Below are 15,197 nucleotides of genomic sequence, written 5' to 3'. Positions count from 1 at the left end.
TGCCATTTTTGGCTACATTGAGTTATAATGCTAGATCTAGATCAAGAATTTGCAAGCGTTCCATGTTGAATCTTTTATTGTTTCATTAGATTTCTGAAATACATTGAGTAAGCAGGTGAAGGACTTTGAGTGTCTCTTACTTGTTGCGAACTAGTTGATGAATAGGTGGGAAAACTGATTCCAATTTTTTATGGAGCCAGGGGTCAACCTTGAGTACCAAAGCCAAGCTTCTTCTTTAAGGGTGGTTAGGAAGGTGATGCACATGCTTGCATCATTACCCCATGAAGCAACATTAGGGCTTCAAAGCTATCAGTGTGCTCAATTGGATCGGTCGCACCCATGTAGGTCTCAAGGGTATGTGCTATGAACTTTTTTGGCCTCAGGGCTTGGAGGATTTCTAGTTCCAGTGGAGATTCCCAAGTTTTGCGTGGCTATTCGGATAAAGCTCCTACCTAGCTCATTGCTTTTCTATCCACCCTTTTCTGTGTCATACTCCTTATTAGAGCGAGCTAGCTTTTCTTTGCAGCGTTGTGTGTACGTCTCCTGCGCCTTCTCTTGGACCCTCAAACGAGCCAGTGGCCTCGATTCCAATGGGAGGCATAACTCGGCTTTCCACTGATAGTTGGATGTGGTTCAGTTTAGGGGCCACGTTGTCAAATTGGGGCTGGTTGTTAACAGGCCCAGGCGGTTTGTTGGAGACTTGGACTTGACTGTGAACCCGGACTGGAGCCGGGTTGTAGTTGTCAATTTGATTCAGGCTGGTGTTCTGTTGAGGTACCTACCGAGGTGGCGACACCTACTGGTGATGAGGCTAGTGTTGCTACTGTTGTTGCCCCCCCTCCGCCATGAAGGCAAACTTACATTCCCAAAACTTAAGTTGGTCACTCATTCCCCTCATGCATTGCACCAAATCATAGAACTTACATTCCCAAAACTTACATCGATTGCCACAGGAGCCGTTGCGGGCTCAACCGCAAGAGGAGGCATGTTCACATTATCTGGTACAATGGTTGGGTACAAAGGGATATCTATTTGTCCAATGGTTATAGTGGGGATTTGGTTGTTGTTGTTGGCGGGCTGGTTGCTAGACGAAGCCATTGGTTTCTTAGTCTTTGAAAAAATGTAAAGAGAGTACTTAGCTTTTTGTTTCAGTTCCTACAGACGACGCCAATTGATATTGCATAATCTGGTTGCTCCCTTGTGTCAGATGACATGGATGCTAATTCAGAAGATTCCTTGTCAGGGCTAAGCTATGCTAAGCTGACCTGGAAGTGGTGGAGCTGATGTGTTTTTGCAAGAGAATGTTAGAGTGCTCGGGTTGTCTTTACCCAGGGAGGGCACTTCGATGCTTAAGTTAGAAGGTGTTTAGAGAGTTCTTAAGAGAATGAGAGAGCTTGAGAGTGTATAACCACGCGTACCTTCTCAGGTAGAAATGAGTGCTTTATATAGGTTTTGATGGTCAGAGCCCTTCACAATAGGTCTCATCTTCTTACAAAGCCATTTCTGCTTATTCAGGCGCATTAATGTGTTGGTTATGAGATTTATGCGGAGGTTATGCTCTACCTGAATAACTTTGAGGTGTGCGATGCAGTAGGCCGGTCTAACGGTCGAGGTATTGACGTCCCGGAGATCTCGGGCTGGTAACGTGTTATCAATCCAAGTTAGCGGGCTCTCCTCGTAGGTCCCTGTGGATTCCCATAGCTCCGCTGGTCTCTAAGACAACTCGCTGCGAGTTAAGGGGCTTGTTAGTTTGGCTTGGCCAAGGTGGAGATCATTTTAGGTGAGGTGCCCCAAGTGGACTTGCCAAGCTATCTTGTTTACTCAGTGCTGAGGTGTCACTTGAAGGCCACGTGTCGTGAAGCAATTAGGAGAACCAAATTACCCCTCATTAGATTCCATTGAAAATTTAATAAATTTTCAACCCAAGTCCCACACCTAATAATCATATACAATTATCTTTTACTCTATGTTTATATTGGCATATGTAACCCAAATGAGGTCTTATGAAACGTGGAACTATAAAACATGAATAAAATGACATTCAAATCTTCCCAACCAGCCTATCTGAGCCGACCTGTATTTTACTAGTTTAGCTTAGATTGGGCTTGGGTTGGCAAACTCGAACTTTCCCCTCAAATTGGTTTGGTTCAAGTCTAAGCACTTATGATAAAATCAACCCGCTCTAGTTGCATTGCTATGAAGAATGAAGGGCATATGGTTTGTGTTACTTTATTGAAATGATAGAAAAGTGGCATTAAATGAAGAGATTGAACTTCTCTTCAATAGTTGATACTAGTTAATGAGGCCAATTATGTTATATGGAACGGAGTTGGGAAATCATGAAACAACATACCCAACAAATGAGTGTGTTAAAAATGTGAATTCTAAGATGAATGAATAGAAAAATTAGAGAAGATAGGATCAGGAATGAAGTCATTTGTAAGAATCAAGGAATAGTTCCAATAGATGTTCAAATGAGAGATAGACTTATTACGTACATAGAAGACCTTCAAAAGAAAAGGTTAGAAGAAGTGATTTGTTACAAGTTGAAGGGGTTAAAAGGGCTAGGAATAGACCAAAAAGGACTTGGGTAGAAGTAATAAGAAATGATTTAGGCTAAGTTTGAGAGTGCTTAGAAATATGCGCTTGTTCTTATTTTGTGTTAGGACAACACATTGAGAGATTTGTATTTGGGAAATAAGCCTAAATAAGTGTGTATTCCTAAGAATAAGTCCTTATTTGAGAAGCCCAAATTTTGGGCTTATTTTTAAGTGCTTATTTTTTTTTTTTTGGCCTGCCAATGTTTTCAACCCATCATTGGCCCGGCTACTTAAACCACTCAAACTGTCACCCAATCAAAATTCCAGGTCCATTTTGAGTAAAACCCAAAGAAGGTAAAAAACCGTTGACTTGGTAAAAACAGTCTAAGCCGGATGATTGGATTGTTGACTCATTCAACCCGATGACTAGATCACGGGTTGCATAGTAACTATGTATGCAAACTTTAGGAAGCCATAACTTTGCACTCTGATATTGGGTTAAGGTGATTTTTTTTTATTTTGGGTAACTTTTCGAATCTATGCATCCCAAGGTGTCATAGGCACCTTGCCCCATTCTTTTTTTTTCCAAAAAAAACCCTTTTTAGCCTTAAATTGAAATTTTTATTATTTTTTACAAATAAAATTTTAAAACTGAATTAAAAACATAAATTAAATATAAAATATTTCATATATTACATGTAAAATATAATTATATGTTATTTATTGATAAAATACACGTTATATATATATGTGTGTGTGTGTATGTATGTATGTATGTATGTATGTATGTGTCTATGTGTGTGTCTATATATATATATATATATATAATATTTTTCTTTGTTCTTCTCTTTTCTTTCAAGTAATAGTGAGGTGTTTATTATTTTTGTGTTTTGAAGGTTTTTAATATAAATAACACTTTTTTATTGAATAAAAAAAAGAAACAAGTTTTTGTTTTCAAATTTCTAGCTAGGTTCGGGCCTAGGCTTTGGGCTTTATATGAGGGTCAAGCTCAGGCTCAAGACCTAGGCCCGATGGTTGGGCCAAGCTCAGGCTCGGGCCTAAATGTATTTTGTTGATACATAGACAAAGCCCGACCCATGAATAGGTCTATACATATACATACATACACACACACACACACACACACACACATATATATATATATATATATATATATATATATATATATATATATATATGTATGTATGTATGTATGTATGTATGTATGTATGTATGTATTTGAATTTCCATATGGCTGACGTGGCCTGGTCTAACCTATCCGATCCAACTGGTCAAACCGGTGACTCATGACCCAAAGGCAAAAAATGGTTTGGCCTCCGGGTTGGTTTTTAAAACACTATCTACCACATCATTTTGAAAATAACTATACTACCCCTATTTGAAATAAGTACTTTTTCACCAAAGACGCATTAGCACTTATTAAAATAGACACTTATTTTTAAGCACTCTCACACTCAAATACCAAAAAGAACACTCTCACACTACACCTTAAGCATTTAATTAAATGAATTGGCAAAACAAGATTTATGTAGTTGATCCCATATAATTGGGATAAGACATGAATGATGATGCCATTGTGTTGATATTAGTTAGTGCATACCTATGGACCTATACGCTCTAAGTACAATTATCATATGAGAATTGATGTTGCTCAATCCGAGGTGGTGCACGAACTGAGGAGAGCAACTAGATAGTCCTTGTTGGCAGGGTGGGGCTGAGCTGCAAGGATGAGACCACGCTTTAAGACCTGTGATCAAGGAAACAAAAGTCAGAGTCCCAAGGAATTATCTCTGGGTAAGCACTCTGACGCTCAAGTCAGTAAGAGGTGGTGGGATAGTCGGGCCAGTGATTTTGCCTCTTGGGATCTTTGTCTGCCCTCTCCGATTTCTGCTCGTTGTTCTCTCTTCTTTTTCTATCGGGTTTCTCATCCTCATATCTGAGCTGCGCCTGGGCCTCTTCAGCATTGATATACTTCTGTGCATGGCTCATTAACGTGGCCAACGTTTGAGGAGGGTTCTTGGTGATGGAGAAGTTGAACGGGGAAGGGCGGAGTTCGTGTTGTATGGTGGTCACCACGACTGGTTGATTTAATTCCCTGACCTGAAGCGCTTCTTTGTTAAATCTCGCCAGGTAATCCCTTAGGGACTCCGTCTTCCTCTATCGAATTTGCATGAGGCTGAACGAGGTTTTCCAGTGCTTCTGACTTGCTGTGAACTGCACAAGGAACTGGGTCTCCAGTTGTGCCCAGGATGCTATAGACCTCGGTTGTAGGGAGGAATACCATGCCAAGGCCGGGTCTTGCAATGTGGTCACGAGGGCTTTGCACATCAGTCCCTTCGATGCACCATGTAGCATCATCTGGGCCTAGAGCGCCGCGACATGGTCGAAAGGGTCAGAATTTTCGTTGTATTTGTCGAGTTGGGGGGCTCGCCATCCAGCAGGGGGTACCTCATCCACGATGTCCTAGATGAAAGGCGACTCTTTGGTGATATGCGCGGTGGCCTACACAGGTTGATCTACGGTGGGGATTGCGCTTCTAGGGGCGGACATACGTTCTAACTCTTCCAGACATTGCCGTAGTTCCTTAATCTCGGCATCTCTGCAGTTTGGGACTGCTGTATGTACGACCTCCCTTTTGGGCCATGTGGGGTGATCCTTGACTGAGCTTGACCCAACGACGGAGAACACGAAGGGCGGCGTCCTTTTGTTGAGTCTTTCTCTGGTGAGGGTGCACACTGGTTGGTGTGTTTGGCTGTGGCGATCTCTGAAGGGATGAGAGATCCATCCTATGGACGCCCAAAAGATTGCGGAATAAGGGGCGAATTTCAAAAATTTTTCTCTCCCTTCAACTGGGAATCGTATTCCCCATTTAGAAAATCATATTTTCAAGGATCAATTCTGAACCATAAACTGAACTAGATCTGAACCAAAAAGGAGTGGAAAGGATTATACCTGATACGGAGAAGTATCAGGTATGGGCCCAACACTTACCCTAAGGAGTCGAATGGGCTCTATGGGCCCAACACTTACCCTAAGTGGTCCCTGGGCCAAGCCACCTTGTAACACCCAGGGACTGTGGGCAGATGCAAGATTAGCCCATCAGGTATTATCCTCAATGGTCTTACACTTAACCTCTCAGCCCATAATGATCATACACTGCCCGACAAGAGAGGACCTCTCCCTCGGCTGCAAGGAACAGTGTTGCACTCTCCACTCATATGGATCCCGGGAATTAAAACCTTTTGCAAACCTCTCAGAAACCATATATATATAATTTTATATCTTATATAAAATATATTTTGCAAAACAAATCTCAACGGTTGAAATCGGCTGCCGGCAGTCTTGGTTTCCATCAGTGAGAGTGCATCCCTGATCATTACCTTTGTCCGACAAAGGGGCTGATCCTGTCACTATGATCACCCACTCAGATGAATTCTCGGACTGTCCCAAAGATAGCCAAATCCGACACCTAATGCAGTATCATAATCGAGTCTAGGGGTCAGGTGTAACTTTCCAGTTTTGCCCATCAATCTCCAAGGTCCAGGGCAATACTGGAAATCTGGTCCAGTTCAAAGATTCGATTAATCCTACACTGTATGTGCCTAGGGTTTCACCCTGGCAGCTGAGACAGGCCACCCCAACCGACTTGGTGGCACCACAGTGTCAGCCTTGTCAGGATAGGTCTCCCCAGACCGACCCACTGGCTGTGAACATTCTAAACTAACACGAGTCTCATTAAGTGTCCAGTTTAAGGGTATTACACAGAAACATACCAAGGGAACATGAATCAAATATGTATCTTTATTCATTTACAGTAAACTCATAAAGTACATCATTCTGATTGAAGCTAAGGGCATACAAAACTGTCTAACAATCTTGTCCGCGGGAACGGGCTGTAGCAGTGGGCCTTCGGGTCGTGCCTTACCTCATGTGCTCAGACCGTTCTCCCCTTATGTCTATCTAGCGCGCTTTGGGGTCCTCGGTCCGAGGATCGTCCTTCGTGCACGTCGGGACGTGAGGGGTAGCCCGGTTAAGCGGCACAGCAGGCCCTAGTGTCTACATAAATTCAAAGATCCTGTCAACCTTTTCCTGCATGGCTCGGAACTGCACTTGATCTACCACGGCTGAAGGCTACGGGACTTCTTGGTGTGGGGAGTGTCGGTTCTCCTGAGTCAAGGAATGGTCAACTGATCGCTCAGGCTGGTTTTTTTGGCATCTTGGTTACCTCCTTGATTGCGCGGCGAGGAATGAGATTTTTGGGAAAGGCTTTTCGTACCGTTCCCACAAACGGTGCCAATCTAATGCTGCTGAATCCGAGGTGGTGCATGAACTGAGGAGATCAACCAGATAGTCCTTGTTGGCAGGGCGGGACCGAGCTGCAAGGACGAGGTCGTGCTTCAAGACCTGTGATTAAGGAAACAAAAGTCAGAGTCCCGAGGAGTTATCTCCGGGTAAGCACTCTGACACTCAAGTCTGTAGGAGGTGGTGGGATGGTCGAGCCGAGTTATATGGATGTTGGTTCGAGCTAAGTGGCTATATGGGTCTCAGAAATTGGATCCCTTACCTCAAGTATGGAGTGCCTTTTTATAGCCAAAGATCTGTGTTCTGGTCAGATTGGACTTCCGGGGTTGCTAGGATGAAGTTATCTCTTGAGGTATTTGGGATGGAGTCCCATTCCTCGGCGGAGTCGTCTTCCCTGTTCCTCTTCAGTCGTGGTTGTACTCATCCATGTGACGTATAGTTGATGTGGCTGAAAGAAAAGGATGGAGGCCACCACACTAGCGTAATTCGGCTGAGCTAGGCCAACATAGCCGAACTAGACCAACGTGGTCGAGCTATACCATTGTAGCCAAGCTAGGGTAAAGTGGCAAGGCGACAATTGGGCAGTCATGTATCTCGTAGGGCCAGCTTAGCTATAACCCGATCAAGAATGAAAAAAAAAAAATACAATAAATAGGTTGGTCAAACATGGAGAGATGAGTAAAACATTAGTTTTTTTTTTTTCTTTTTCGTTCCCACTTGCCTTTGGGTGACCTCACCTGGGCTCAAGTTTTGCTTGATTTTCGATAGGCTCCTGACTGCAACAAGCCCATCGACAATCTCAATTATGGCCCATTTCCCCATACGAATCTATTCCCCTCCTTGTACTATTAGTGATCCAAAATAAGAGATTGACACTAATGTATAAGAGCAAAAAATCTGATCAGTATAAGCCTATTAGTCTATCTAATGTTCTATACAAATTAATAGTTAAGGTGCTGAAACCCCCTATGCCAAAAATTATTAGTCAAAATTAAGATGGGCAGCCATAAAACTAGACATGACAAAAGCCTTTAATAGAATGGATTGAAGGTTTCTAACTGAAGTAATGAGAAAACTGGGGTTTCCAGTTTCCAGATGTTTGGTGCAATTTCATCCACCAATGTATTTCTTCTTTATTAATTAAAATCAATGGCAGCCCAGGCGCTCTCTCCTTCACCAAACAGGTCCCCCACCCTCTTCCCCATTTCTTTTTATCATTGGCATGCAGGTCCTCTCGAAAGCAGAATCCCAGGGTATCTTGAAAGGTTTTTGTATTACAAGGGATGCAACGCCTATCACCCATCTTTTATTCGCAAATGATTGCCTCATTTTCACACCCTCCAAAGCCTCAAGAAGATTCTCAAGACCTTTGAAGAACTTTTGGGGCACAAACTCCTCTACAACAGATGTCTCTTCCTATATATCCTCTCATACTCTCAATATATATGCATTGCAAAAGGACAATGTTGCATGGCAGTCTCCCCCTGCGAAGCTGAGCTCTGGGCAATCAGAGGATGCTGATCTCAAAGCAAACACCAGTTGGAACCATCAACAGCTGATAGAGCACATCAGATATTTACTTACTCTTTTTGATAATATTTTGTTAGTCCATGCCTACAGAATTGAATCATGTATGTATTAAGGTTCTAACTTGTAAAGCTGCCCTCAACAAGGAATTTCCACCGACACCTTTCTGTCTTGAGTTGATGCCAGCTGTGAATGCAGTCGATGTGATGAATGAATGAAAAAGATATGGGTCGATGTTAACATTGTTGTGGATTTGATTGACGAAACACACCAGTAAAGAAGGAGCTCAAGATCTACATGATTCAACAAGATGTTAGCAGCGCAACACAAAATTTATTAACATGGGAGTAGGTTATACCAGATCGCCATTGGTTCCTCATCTCCCCCCATCCAGAAAATATGTTGGCCTTGGCCCTTACGCTTCATACTTCATACAAATATTAAGTTGACTTTTGGACCATCATATCAATGGACCTACTTTTGGTTTCGAGTTTTGGCCGGACCCAGGCACATGTTCCCCGTCTCCACTCTACGAACAACTGTTTAATGGAATTTAATCGGTAAATTTCATATTAATATCATCTAGTTTGGGATCGTATTCAAACTTTAAAATGTGCTATTTCAGTATTTGGATTTTCAAAAATTACCATTTTAGTCTAACATCATTAAGATATTATAATAGATACTAAAATTATGGGAAATTCTCAATTAGTACCCTGTATTTTGGGTCTATTACTATTTTAGTCTCCAAACTTTCCAAACATGTCAATCTAGTACCTGTCGTTAATATTAGCTGTTAAGTGGTATGTGAAAAGACATAAATGCCTTTTAAAAATTATTTAATTTTCTCTATCAACCACCCAAATGCTTAAATCTGATAATGGAGGATGCCCGAAGAACCATGAACGGGGATTATACTCGTGGGATTAATTTTCTTTATCGTCTCTGCTTTGCTACTATTATACTCGTGACACTGAGATGATGAGAAGATTAATCCCATCCTCTTGATTTCAAGAATTTTGATGAAAAATGATGCAAAATTGATATTTTTATATCAATTAAACAAACACCCATGAGAGGAAAGAGAGACAAAATCAAGTAACAAACAGGAAAACCCATTATCATCAGTTTCCAATTTCTGCACATTGGAGATCTTTAGGATTAATTGGTTTCATTTACCAAATGCAAAACACCAGTACGTCCCACAGGAATTCTCTCCTCTTCCGTTCTTTCCACCAATTACTATTACTCCAAAATCAGCAAAGTAGCCCAACTGCTCACCTTCTGCAAATCGAACAAGGATACTTACTTCTTCATGGGCAACTACACCATTCCCTTTGAACGAAAGAATAAAAAACTGCCTCCTTTTGATTCTCAATTATTTGTAGAACGAAATGCCTAATGCAGAGAAGAAGGTCCCAACCTTAGGCTAATTTACCGCCACTTAGACATGATTAGTGAACAAGTAAAGTAGTAAAAACCCAGATTCTTCTAGCACAAAAGAAGACTAGTAATAAATGAACTCAACGGTTCAAACTCAACTCCACTCCATAATACGGGGAAAAAGAGGAAGATTCAATCCTTATATGCTCAAAATCCAATTCCCCAACGCCGTCCGTTTCAATAGTTAAAGCCCTAAAACCTCACCTTGATCAAATCCACAGAAATGCCCTGAAAAAATCAAAGAACCAATATCACCCAAATCAAACTAAAGCACTTCCATTTAAGTAGATAAGTAACCCATAAAAGAGAAGTTTAAAAAAAAAAAACAAAATGCAGGTTTTACTTCAAAGAAAGAAGTAAAACCAATAAAAAAGAGAAAATACGATAGAAGATGCAGTAAATTGGAACAAAAAGAGAGAAAACAACAGGCCTGACCTGAGGTGTTTTGCAACTCTATTTCATCTTCTTGAGGAAGAAGATGATGAACAGTGTTTTATTTTGAAGGGTGATTTTAACATTTTCAAAAGTCTTAAGTCATAATGATGTCATGTGATACATATAACTGATGGTCCTTTCGCGCATACTGGATTGAACATTTTAAAAGTTCGAATACTAAATTACCACGTTTTAAAGATCGATAACTAAATTAACATTAGGCAGAATTTTCCCTAAAATTGACCTTTGCTGTCATAAATAATCAAATGCATTTATATAACCTAAAACTTTCATATGTTGTCGGATGAGGAGCACAAAATACCCTCATACTTGTAGATGGCCAATGATTTGGTCTCTTTCATATGTTGCCTATATCGAGCGATTCATTCCATTTGTCCAAGATTATTAAGTGTGGGATCAAGGGATTCTTGATTATGACTCTGAGGGATGATTTAAGATGGTATCAGGGCATTTTCGAGATGAGGTGAACTGGTGGTGGTCTGGTGAGTTTGGGATTCTATTCACCGTTATTCTGATTTAATCTCAAGAAAGAAGATAATGAACTGTCTTATTATGAAGTGTAATTATGACTCACAAAATAACTCACATATAACTGTTATTCTGATTCTCGTGCGAGTAATTATGATTCTGTTCGAGTAATTATGAAAGTTTTATATTGCATGTGACATCTCGTGCGTCAAATAACTCACAAAATGCTAATGCTAGGGCTTAAAATAACAGTTTTTAGTAGTTTAAATACTAGAATGACATATTTTAAAGTTCAGATAGAGGTATTAAAATGAAATTATCCCAAAATATATGGTACTAATCTACAAATTACGTAAAATTCGTCAACCTTTGTTTTGATGATCAAATGTATCAGTATTCTCTTCCTTTTTATTACTTATACACCAGAAAATAAATCCAAACGATGACAGAGTATCAACCCCCTCCCACCAGTAATTAGTCAGAGTGGGGGGGTCCAGATCCACTCTGACTAAGTCCTGGTGGGTGGGGGTGTCCAGATCCAGTTGTCAAGCCCAAGAGATTGCATTATTTTAAGAGCAATCGCAGTCAGTCACGTTCTTAGTTCTAATTACATTCAGGACACAACTTGTGGGTTGTAGGCCCAACCAACCTTCGTTGTCCCTTAGCCCAATCAAAAGGCAACCTGGATTTCTACATTATTATTACTATTGTTTGTGGGTCCCACTCCAAGATGCCCTTCCCGGCTTCCCCTCCGGCCTCCACCCCATGATTTTCAAATAAAAGTTCATGAAGAGAAGAGTTAAAAGGACCAAATGTGTTATGACTCTTTCGGAAAAAAAAATAATAGGTAATTTTAATTTTAAAGGCTGCCACTATTCCATCTGTTTTTATTAGTGTAGAATCAAATCTGATTAGATTAGTGCAAATGGTTCAAAACAATACATTAAAGTTATATTTGGTTTGAAGGAAAAGGTAGGAAAATCTATATAAACCTTTCCCTTCTTTGTAAGGTTTTCCTACCTTTTCCTACTTTTTCCTTCAAATCAAATACAGTCTAAAAAAAACCGGGCTAGAAAGTAGAAGCACCAAATCAGAAGTAAATAAGTCAGTTGATGATGATGGTGAATCTGGTAACAGAGAACATACTGAGATGTTTGTTTCTGATTTTCTGAATGGTGTTTTTGGCCTGGTTTCCTCAGGTTAGCAGCAGATCACTTGGTACCACACCATTGAAATTTTATCAACGCACTTTGTAGCATGTGACCATCACACTATCCACATGATTATCATACCATCGGTATAGTGTTATCCAAGATTTAAAAAACCGGACCAGACATGAAACTGTTTACGGGCCAGTTCCCTAGTCAAACAGTCCAACTGTTTGGTCCATTCTGATTTAAAAAATAATTAAAATAAAAAGTCAAAAACCATTGTTTAAGTCGATGGATTGATTGTTTGACCGCCCGGGTCAACGAATTGCTGATTGATTCTAAGTCAATCGGTCCAACCATCCAGTCCAGTCCGGTTTTCAAAACCATGATGTTATCAGACTTTTTCTTTGTTTTTTTATGTGTTATAGAAAATGTGAAATTTGAACCTCTCTTTTATTATGATGGAATGGATGAGAGGAAATCTGGAAAATGGACCGTGGAAACTCGGCTCATCTTCGACTACAGCAGAGTCCCTCCCTCAGGCCTCAGGTCAAAACTCAGAAGCCTTAAAAAACAGAAATCCTTGGCAGGTGCCCATCTCACGGTGAGCTTCTAAAGTTCTAATTCCCAATGACAGAACAAAACAGTATATCATTTTCCCAGTGTAGACTTTGACATTTTTTTTACCATTCTATTATTATAATTGGCAATTCAACAAATAAAACAAAGAAAAAAGTTGGCTTTGAGTTGTATCCTTGCGTGCGTGATGAACAGTCTCTTGCAGACAGACTCTGTCATTGTATATAAATCATTTATTTTCAGTGATCCAACCGATAAGTGATTACCCCCCGGTCCTCCCTTCTCTCTCGCGCTCTCGCTCTCTCACCCAAAGTAAGGCTTCTCCCTCTTCTCAGGAGGCCAGAATGGAAATAAGGGTATCTCCACTGGGCATTCTTCTAGGCATTGCTTCTCTCATGGCGTCCTGTTTTACATCGGAAGCAGTTGGGTCGTTCTCGTTTCAAGATAACTTCGATATAATGTGGTCTGAGGACCATTTCAGTACCTCCCAAGATGGACAGATCTGGTATCTCTCTCTCGACAAAGATACAGGTACAGAAAAACCACAGAGTTCAAGAAAATAGAAACATGTCTTTCTTCGTTCTCCAACCAGTTATTTACAATCTCCATTGAAATCTTCATTGATTGAACGGTTTTTTTTTTCTTTTTTCTAATTGGGTTTCATGATTTAAACCCAATCATTCTTCCCATTCTTTGAAGTCTGATTGTGTTCGACCATGAGGAGAATAGGTTGCGGGTTCCAGACGAAGCAGAAATACAGATTTGGGTGGTTCAGCATGAAGCTCAAGTTGGTAGGAGGCGACTCTGCCGGTGTTGTCACGGCATATTACGTAAGTCATACAGTATAGAGATTACTTCTTCAAAGTTGTTCTGATAGCTTAATCTCTAAAGCTTCACTTTTTCATTTGCAATGAATTGAACTATTAAAGGAGAGACTTGATTTGATGGATCAATGTATGTTTTTGTCTTACCTTTAACAGATGTGTTCGGATCCAGGAGCTGGGCCTGAGAGGGATGAACTAGATTTCGAGTTCCTGGGAAACAGAACAGGGCAGCCCTACACAATACAGACTAACGTTTACAAGAACGGGGTTGGAGGGCGTGAGATGAGACACATGCTCTGGTTTGACCCCACCGAGGACTTCCACACCTACTCCGTTCTCTGGAACAACCATCAAATTATGTAAGTACTTCAATCTTTTCTTTTTTAACTAAACAATTCGTTCAAGTCTACATAGCTAGACTACAGTACTGCAGATTAGTAAAATATGTAAGCATTGCCAGGCATGATCTGTAGAATTTGGTTAATGGGATTTAACCAAACAGTTTTCTTCAAAACTCTAAGATCGATTAGTAATATTCTAAACACTGTGGCTAACTGATCAGATGTTATTTTGATTTGCTTTAACAGATTCTTCGTGGACAGAGTGCCCATAAGGGTGTATAAGAACACAGAGAAATCAAACAATTTTTTCCCCAATGAGAAGCCCATGTGGATCTTCTCAAGTATATGGAATGCAGACGATTGGGCAACAAGGGGTGGGCTTGAGAAGACAGATTGGAAGAAAGCCCCCTTTGTCTCCTCCTACAAGGACTTCAGTGTCGATGGTTGCCAGTGGGAAGATCCTTACCCTGCTTGTGTTTCTACCACGACCCAGAATTGGTGGGATCAATACGAAGCTTGGCACCTCTCAGATTCTCAGAAGGAGGACTATGCTTGGGTTCAGAGGAATCTGGTTATCTATGATTATTGCAAGGACACTCAGAGGTACCTTGAGCAACCATGGGAGTGCTCCATAAGCCCCTGGGATTGATGACACTCAGAGATAAATAACACATAGATTCTTTATTAGTTTTTCCTTTTTCAATTTTTCTTTCAGTTATTCATATTCATAAATAGTTAAGGTATTTTTGGGAGGTTCTTAGTACTGATTTTTTTTATGGATAGATAGTAATTATTATTTGTAACTCTCCAAATGGTATATATTTAAATAATAAAAAGAGGCCAAGTTTGAAATTTGGAGTTTCTCTACCTTACCCACCGTGTGATTTAACTTTTAAACCATGTTTATGCAACCCCACTCAACTGAGTCTTAATCCCAACTACTTGGGGTCAATCACTGCTGTGTTTGGTTTGACAGAAAATAAGAGAAGCAGAAAGTTGATGGAAAGTTCTAAAGTAATTTCACAAATTCTGTTAAGAACTTTCCCTCAACTTTCTGTTTCTCTCTTATTTTCTACCTGATCGAACATATCCTATAGGAATCCAGTCCATTTATAGTGTGGTGCCAAGAGCCATTTTTTCTGATAAATTACTTCTTAGATACATTTCTTACCACTTAGCTTTGGTTTTCCCCTGTTCTTTTTTGTAAAGCTTCTATTTGCACTAGTCATTAGTCAGTCCTCTGTCGAAGAAACCTTTATTTTTTGGAGAATGACCGATAACCCCAGGGTCAGAATTTGTAGGCTCAAAGTACATTAAGGGTAGGTGCTAGCTTGGAATTGATGCCAATTTACAGGTGGGTATGGGTGCATAGAATGTGGTTTTTGGACATTCTGAATGTTTATAGCTTTGAAACAGAATTTGTAGGCTCAAAGTACATTAAGGGTAGGTGCTAGCTTGGAATTGATGCCAATTTACAGGTGGGTATGGGTGCATAGAATGTGGTTTTTGGACATTCTGAATGTTTATAGCTTTGAAATGGGAATT

The 15,197-nt window shown here is 40.4% G+C and overlaps 1 protein-coding gene across 2 annotated transcripts; it reads left to right on the top strand.

The window, feature by feature from the left end:
- Positions 1-12,625: 12,625 nt before the first annotated feature.
- LOC104585662 (putative xyloglucan endotransglucosylase/hydrolase protein 8) lies at positions 12,626-14,524 on the top strand. 2 transcript variants are annotated; one of them, XM_010242615.3, is made up of 4 exons: positions 12,626-13,018; positions 13,217-13,317; positions 13,468-13,670; positions 13,899-14,524. In XM_010242615.3, the coding sequence occupies exons 1-4, from the start codon at positions 12,832-12,834 to the stop codon at positions 14,299-14,301; spliced, it is 894 nt and encodes a 297-aa protein (XP_010240917.1). In that variant the 5' UTR covers positions 12,626-12,831; the 3' UTR covers positions 14,302-14,524. The 2 variants fall into 2 exon arrangements, with proteins under 2 accessions (XP_010240917.1, XP_010240916.1); XM_010242614.3 differs by having other exon boundaries at positions 12,879-13,018; positions 13,187-13,317.
- The last annotated feature ends 673 nt before the right edge of the window (positions 14,525-15,197 follow it).

The sequence above is a fragment of the Nelumbo nucifera genome, chromosome 1, assembly GCF_055504915.1.
Source record: "Nelumbo nucifera cultivar China Antique chromosome 1, China Antique-T2T, whole genome shotgun sequence".
Taxonomy (NCBI): Eukaryota; Viridiplantae; Streptophyta; class Magnoliopsida; order Proteales; family Nelumbonaceae; genus Nelumbo; species Nelumbo nucifera.
The sequence above is the reverse complement of the archived record's forward strand: the minus strand, read 5'-3'. Positions and strand labels throughout refer to the sequence as shown.

Coding starts and splice junctions, on each gene's coding strand:
- LOC104585662 (XM_010242615.3), top strand. CDS start 12,832: ATGGAAATAAGGGTATCTCCACTGGGCATTCTTCTAGGCATTGCTTCT. Junction 13,019..13,216: donor CTCTCTCGACAAAGATACAG/GTACAGAAAAAC, acceptor TGAGGAGAATAG/GTTGCGGGTTCCAGACGAAG. Junction 13,318..13,467: donor GTGTTGTCACGGCATATTAC/GTAAGTCATACA, acceptor TACCTTTAACAG/ATGTGTTCGGATCCAGGAGC.